General features: G+C 38.1%; 1 protein-coding gene across 1 annotated transcript in view; it reads left to right on the top strand.

The window, feature by feature from the left end:
• Positions 1-1,011: 1,011 nt before the first annotated feature.
• The window catches only part of STK33 (serine/threonine kinase 33), a 54,434-nt gene continuing 47,578 nt past the window's right edge, over positions 1,012-7,867 (top strand). The window contains exons 1-2 of the mRNA XM_077820079.1: positions 1,012-1,221; positions 6,033-6,149. Coding sequence (XP_077676205.1) covers positions 1,012-1,221; positions 6,033-6,149 — 327 coding nt within the window. The remainder of the gene's footprint in view (positions 1,222-6,032; positions 6,150-7,867) is intronic.

Below are 7,867 nucleotides of genomic sequence, written 5' to 3'. Positions count from 1 at the left end.
TAAAGTGTATGGAAAAAGAAGTCTCAGGCAAGAAGCCAATCGTAGGATCAGTGTTTTCCACTGTTGGAAGTACTTTGATTTACAGTAGCAGCAGGTCCTTTTCTTTTTTCTTTTTCTGTTCCACTTTTTAAACTATTTCCTCTGGTCTGTTTTTGCCAGATAGAAAGATCCATGAAGGTTTTGTAAAACCATATCCCTCCTTTTCTGCATAGTTTAATTGATAATGTTAACCAGAAATTTCTCCTTCAGTTCACTGATCAGCCGAGAAAGGAGACTAATCCGATAAGCACCATTCCACAGTATGCCAGCTTGCAAAAACCACGAACCAGGCAGGAAATGTAGAATAACATTTAATGTTGGCCCTTTCTAAAAAAATGAGCAAAATCTTTCTCTTTTAAGTGAGCAAAACTATTTCATGACCACCATTAAAGCCCTCCTTCATGCCCCTTTCCCCGGTAGTAGTTACTCCTGGGGGAATTCTGTGCCAAAAAATTAAAAATTCTGCACACAATATCTGAAAATTCTGCATATTTTATTTGTCAAAATAAGAATATATATATGCCAATTACAATTAGTTAGGTTTAATTAAGTATTTTGAAGTATTTTAACAAATGTGTTATATCCCATTTATGAAAAAGAAACAACTAGAAAATAAATGTGGAAAACAATCTTGCATTGGTAATCAGGAATTTATTTTTCCCATCTCCAATTTCTATGATTCCCTGAATGTGCCAAGCGTGAGTAGAAAAGCTGAAGGAAAATTTTCTTAACTACAACGTCTGTTTTTGCAGATCTGCTGTACAAACCAGTATATTGTGTTGTACCAGTCTAGTTCCTTCTCAGTGTGGCAGACATTCATAATCAGAACATAAGTTTGTGCCACAAATTCACTAATTGTGACCTTCCCCTTCTTCTCCTCAGCTTTTTGTTCTTCCTTCAACAGTGGACACATTCCTGCCAGTCTTTGTGCTACCATTTAATTTGCACAACAAGTTCTACAACACTGAACAGATGACTGATCTCAGCCAGGGCAAGAAGACCATAAAATGCATCAAGTGCTCCGCTTCATTTCAACCAAGTGGTGTTGTATTTTTTTGCCCCAATTGCAACAAGGGTCCAGTGTGCTCCGGAGGTGCTCTGCTAGAGAGATCTGAGTTTTCAAGTTCCCATGATGACACCTTGCCTCACCAGTCAGAGGAACAAATCTCTCTTGTAACAGAGGTGAGCAGTTTGGGTTTAGAGATACCATTCCTTTCCACCAAGGTTTTATTTCATAATAATTAGTGCTCATTTCTGCTTGAACAAATAGGACTGTATTTCCCAGTGTGCCTTCATAAGCGTGTATAGTAGAATGGCCCAGATTCTAACTACATTCTAAAACATCTTCCCTGTTCACAATGTTTTTGAAGCCTTGTACCTAATAATAATAATAATTCCTAGCTCTTATATACTGCATGTAACAATCTGCAATGGTTTTAAAAAAATCTTGGTTCTCTAGAAATTTTGGATAGCTTGAGAAGAGTATGATATAACACATTATGCTTGACCATATCCATATAGGACCAATTATACGGAAGAAGCTGTTTCACTATTAAAAAAAATCTAATACTTTTAGTAGAAAATTTGCAGAACAAATTAATCTAATATATTAAAACATGTAAATTCCTAATTTTTTTTCTTTTGAAGGAAATGTAGTGTTAATATCTTACCTCAAGAGACATGAAAAGGTTACATATTAAATGGATTTAATGGGATTAATTAGTTAATGCTTTGAAACTGCAAAGTGGTTTATAAGTGCTAAGTTATTCATATACTATGATGTACATTTAACTCAGATTGAAGATTATACCATATGAATACAGAATTATATCATTTTTAACCTAAGTTGTAAACAAATGATGAGTAAACCCTTGTTCTAGAGGACTTTTTTTTTCCCCCACCTCCCTAAGAGATAGGCCAAGGAGTTGTAGTACTCTGAGACAAATTACATTGTAGCCCTAAGAAATGTGTCTGTTAGATTATACAGTGAAATTAACTGTAAATGAGGTGCTGGTAATGCATGTAGTAAACAATCTAGAAAACTCCATATGTAGGCCTCCTTGACCCAATTCAGTAAAGCAGAAGCTGAAGTTCTTTGCTAAAGGATGGTTTGTTGAATCACATCCTGAACAAGGACGGACTAAGGCACATGCTTAATAGCTTTTGTTGAATCAAGGCTTTAAATAGAAGTGGTCTAATTTTCAGAAGAGCTGAGTACTCACAAATTCCCTTGAAGTCGATTGAACTGTTGTGTGCACATTTGAAAATCAGGCTTTTGATGTAGGAACCTTTAGGCATCCAGGTTTGAATATGTTGGTCAGTTTATTTTCCCCTCTAATCTCTTTCAATTATAGTAATCTTAAATGTTTTAATAGTACATAATAATTATATGCTGTATAATAGTAGGTAAAAAATTCAGACAAAATATGGTTTTTAACTTGACTGTCTGTCTTTAATTTCTCTTTAGGCCATTCTTATTGATGTACAGAATTTCTTTCTTTAAGTATTGTTCCTGCAGTAGTTAATGCATTTATTGGGGACATATTTATCTCAGAACATAATCTCTCTAATACTGAAGGTTCTAAAATTGTACAACTGGAAGCTTTAAAAGCTTTTATTGGAGGAGTTTGTATTAAATATAGATCTGAAAAGAATAAAATGAAAAAGCACTTAAAACTGAATGCCAGAAGAAAATCCATCATTTGAGATATATTAACATAAATGGGTCCCCTTTAAAGAAACACGTCTAAATTGATAGACACAAACTCAGTATCCTCTTAAATCAGTCATATCTGAAGATACCATCGGTGACTTTTTTCCAGCATTTCTGTAAGTGGGGGGACAAAACAGGAAATGTGTTTAGCAAAGAAAGCTAAAATACATTCAGCCTCAGTTATTCCCTCACTACTTAAATAGTATAGAGTATCTGATAATATTGTAGAATAATCTCTGTTAGAAATAGCTATTGTATATATGGTAAACCTATAGTGACTATTTGGCCACAGGTATATAGGAAATATCCAACGCTAGGCCTGCCAGGAGTTATGTGGTGCTTGAAAATAAATGAGGAAATTGCATGAGAATGGCGATCATCTTTTAAAATATAAAAAACCCTTTCTATTTTTTAATTCAGTATCAGATTCACATAACAGTACTTTATTTCAAACAATTTGGTAACATATCTCATCAATTGAAAGCATATTTTTCTTTTCAGGCATAATTATTGCAGATAATTATTTATTTTATTTATAACAAGCATTTATATGGTGTCCATCACTTTAGTATATGAGTAAAATGAGTTGTTACCACTTGAAGCTGTTTCTGTAGGTCAGTTTATGACCAGGAAAGTCAAGGGCACTTGTTGGACCATTCATACTAAGGCCTGCATTCATCGCTATTTCACTCCTATTCAGTCACCAGCTATATGGGAAGAATTTTTGTGTCCCCAACCAGGGCTGTCCTTAGGCATATGCAGCATACGCGGCTGAGTAGGGTACCTGAAAATTTGGGGCACCCCTGGGTCTTAGTGTCCACCCGCCCGCTTCTTCCTATCCCTGTTCTGACCCTTCCTGCAGGCTCCCACCACAGCTGGTTGCTGCAGCCTGGTGAGTCTTTCTCCGGAGGGGATCTAGTACTTAAAAGTGAAAAAGGCTTCCAGCCTGCCAGACCTATTAGCACAACATAGAAACTGTTAAAGAGCCTTGCATAATGACAGGTTTCAGAGTAGCAGCCGTGTTAGTCTGTATCCGCAAAAAGAAAAGGAGGACTTGTGGCACCTTGTGGCACCTTCGCGAAAGCTTATGCTCAAATAAGTTCGTTAGTCTCTAAGGTGCCACAAGTCCTCCTTTTCTTTTCGTTAAAGAGCCATTCAAGTGGTAATGAAGCCATTTAACAGGCATTTGCCAACCCCCAGGTATATACTGTCAATGCCTGAATTTAGTGACAAAAACAGTTGTGGATTACTATAATATTTACTCAGAACATGTTAGTGTACAGGACCTTAGTTCAAAATTTGCTTTAAAAATATTTTGGTAGTGTGTTGCTGAAGATTATAAAATCACATCTCTAAAAAATCGTTCCATAGATTTTTAAATGCACAATCTGAGTATTCATCTTTAGCCTTAAATGCTTGGATCTTCAGACATTTATTTTTTTAAATAAATCCTTCAAAAGACCACCTTTATCTAAAATACACATGTGAGCCCAGGTTGCCATCAGGCATAAGGGCACCAGTTCAATAATACTGCATAGGGCCCATAAATCCTAAGGACGGCTCTGTCCCCAACACACAATCATTTTTAAACATAGTTAAACTCCTCTGACTGTATGCATCCGATGAAGTGAGCTGTAGCTCACGAAAGCTTATGCTCTAATAAATGTGTTAGTCTCTAAGGTGCCACAAGTACTCCTTTTCTTTTTCCTCTGTTTAAGAGTGTTATGACCTCTTCATTCAGGTCTCAATTTAGTAAAGCACACAGGCACATGTTTAACTTTGGGCACATGAGTAAGTACTTGCCTTCAAGTATGTGACTAGTATGACTGACATCAATGCATGTCTACAGCTAACTACTTAAGTGCTTGCCTTGGTCATTAATTTTGGCGAATGGCTGTATTGTTTACCTCCACAAAAGATTTAAATGTGTCTGTGGCACTCCTGTACTCAATCATTTAATTTCTTGGGTGGTAGAGAATCAAATTGCTAGGATCTAGAACTGGGCAGGAAATGGTTTGCTCATTGCATTAACTTTTTTGAGATTTCAGAAATTTTCCTGTTCGGTACTGGGAGGAAACCAAGACCTTTTCAAGTTTTTCAAAGAAGAGAGAGTGCACCATCCCGGAATATGCTGATTCAGACCAGGGACTTGAACATGGATCTTCCATATCCCAGATGTATGCCCTACCCACCAGACTATTTGGTTTTCTGAGGTGGGTCTTTCTCAATCTCTCCTGTTGGAGCTGTCCCACTTTGTATCAATAATTAAATATTTATTGGAACAGGAACTTCAATCCGAATTTACTACATCCCAGGTGAGTGCTCTAACCACTGGGCTGTAGTACGTCTCTCTCTCCCTTTCTCTCTCTCTGGCCCAATGAATATTTATTTATACGAAGTGGAATAGCTGTAATAGGAGAGACTGAGAGACTCACTCAGAATAGCCAATAGATTCAGACTAGGGACTTGAATCTGGGTCTCCCACATCTTAAGTGAGTGGTTGAAACCCCTCCCCCTCTTCCTTGTAGTTTTGACTACAAAGTTCGTCCTGGACCGGCGAAACCATTTCCTGATGAAATTTTGTCAAAATTGGTACATTCCCACAAAAAGTTTTGGATTCGATACATCTGTATTTTCTGACAAAAACCTGGTTAGTCAAAAATTTTCTGACCAGCTTCACTAGGAACTCTAGTGTGATCATTTTGTTTGAGAGAAATTCAAAAACACAGATTAAAATTGGGAGAGTAGGACCATATGATATTTCCATAATATTTTGGCACCACTTTGAACAGCCCAGTAAAGTAAATTGTGTATAAAGATGCCATGTTATTAAATGTGGTTATTGTGATCAAGTTTTTGAGCCACTTCCTGTCCCTTTGTAAGCAGATACAAGTCTGCTGCTTTTAATGGAATAGTTCCATTTACACTAAAACAGAATATAGCCCATTGAATACAAGCAATAGAGACCTGCAAAAGACAAAACTTATTCTTGGTTTTTACGTAATTCTGTATAGATATTTTGCCAACTTATTAATAGTCAATAAGTTGAACTTTTGCAACTTCAGTTTATTGACTATTAATCTTAGGTGATGTGGAATCCTGTAATTGGTTTTAAATTCTTGTTTTATAAATCTTGTTCATCTTTTAAACTGTTACATACTGTGATTTAGTGTACTACATATCTTGCAGCAGGTGGTGTACTGAAATATCTGAAACAATCTAAGAATTTTTAAAATAATGAATTGTAGTTTAATTTCATGCTTCATATTTTTGTATAAAGATGCCAGAATCAGAGCTAATAGAACCTTATAGAAAAATGCTCACCCAGTCAACTCGCAGCAATACTGCAGAAAGCAAAGTTCCTCACACACGAATAGATGATGGAGCGGCTATTCAGGTATGTAGCCACTTTTATCATTAATAATATCCTGCTGAACCTTAGGTTTAACTGTTCTGCATCAGCAGATAGAGACATTTAGCTTTGTTTGTATAATATTTAATAATTTCTGGGAATTTGAGCTTCCCTTTTTTCCCCAAAAAGAACAATTTGATCTTTTAGCACCTTATTCCTAAAATGGATTGCAGCTGTTTTTCAGCCAAAGGAACCTGAGTCATGATTTTCTGTCTTAAGGCTCCTGTTCACTATATTTAGCTAACAAGGAGCCAGACCCCTCTATTGAGGAGTCCAGATCCTTTCCCTGTTACCACTGTACAGCTACTTTTGAAAAAGCCAATACCAAAAAAGTCATTCTCCTCCTGTTTAAGTGAGAGGCTAACACCTTTTTTTTAACAAGTACCAAAATAAAAGGGGTATTCCTGATATTTTTGAATCCCATTCTTCTTGCTCATTTATCTCAAACCTAAAAGAAGAAAACACATAGTGAGACATCTCATATCATCTAACTTCAAAATGCTTGGTTAATGAAGATTTATGAAGAAGGTTAATGAAGAAGGGTTTCTTCAGGTATGTTAGCAACAAGAAGAAAGTCAAGGGAAGTGTGGGCCCCTTACTGAATGAGGAAGGCAACCTAGTGACAGAGGATGTTCAAAAAGCTAATGTACTCAATGCTTTTTTTGCCTCTGTCTTCACGAACAAGGTCAGCTCCCAGACTACTGCACTGGGCAGCACAGCATGGGGAGGAGGTGACCAGTCCTCTGTGGAGAAAGAAGTGGTTTGGGACTATTTAGAAAAGCTGGACGAGCACAAGTCCATGGGGCCGGATGCGCTGCATGCAAGAGTGCTAAAGGAGTTGGCAGATGTGATTGCAGAGCCATTGGCCATTATCTTTGAAAACTCATGGTGATCGGGGGAGGTCCCGGACGACTGGAAAAAGGCTAATGTAGTGCCATCTTTAAAAAAGGGAAGAAGGAGTATCCTGGGAACTACAGCCCAGTCAGCCTCACCTCAGTCCCTGGAAAAATCATGGAGCAGGTCCTCAAGGAATCAATTCTGAAGCACTTAGAGGAGAGGAAAGTGATCAGGAACAGTCAGCATGGGTTCACCAAGGGCAAGTCATGCCTGACTAATCTAATTGCCTTCTATGATGAGATAACTGGCTCTGTGGGTGAGGGGAAAGCGGTGGACATGTTGTTCCTTGACTTTAGCAAAGCTTTTGACACAGTCTCCCACAGTATTCTTGCCAGCCAAAGAAGTATGGGCTGGATTAATAGACTATAAGGTGGATAGAAAGTTGGCTAGATTGTCGGGCTCAGCGGGTAGTGATCAATGGCTCCATGTCTAGTTGGCAGCCGGTATCAAGTGGAGTGCCCCAAGGGTCGGTCCTGGGGCCGGTTCTGTTCAATATCTTCATTAATGATCTGGAGGATGGCGTAGATTGCACCCTCAGCAAGTTTGCAGATGACACTAAACTGGGAGGAGAGGTAGATACACTGGAGGGTAGGGATAGGATACAGAGGGACCTAGACAAATTAGGGGATTGGGCCAAAAGAAATCTGATGAGATTCAACAAGGACAAGTGCAGAATCCTGCACTTAGGACGGAAGAATCTCATGCACCGCTACAGACTAGGGACCGAATGGCTCTGCAGCAGTTCGGCAGAAAAGGACCTGGGGTTACAGTGGATGAGAAACTGGATATGAGTCAACAGTGTTCCC

The sequence above is a fragment of the Eretmochelys imbricata genome, chromosome 6, assembly GCF_965152235.1.
Source record: "Eretmochelys imbricata isolate rEreImb1 chromosome 6, rEreImb1.hap1, whole genome shotgun sequence".
NCBI lineage: Eukaryota > Metazoa > Chordata > Testudines > Cheloniidae > Eretmochelys > Eretmochelys imbricata.
Note: the sequence above shows the minus strand (reverse complement) of the source record. Positions and strands in the feature narration are given on the sequence as shown.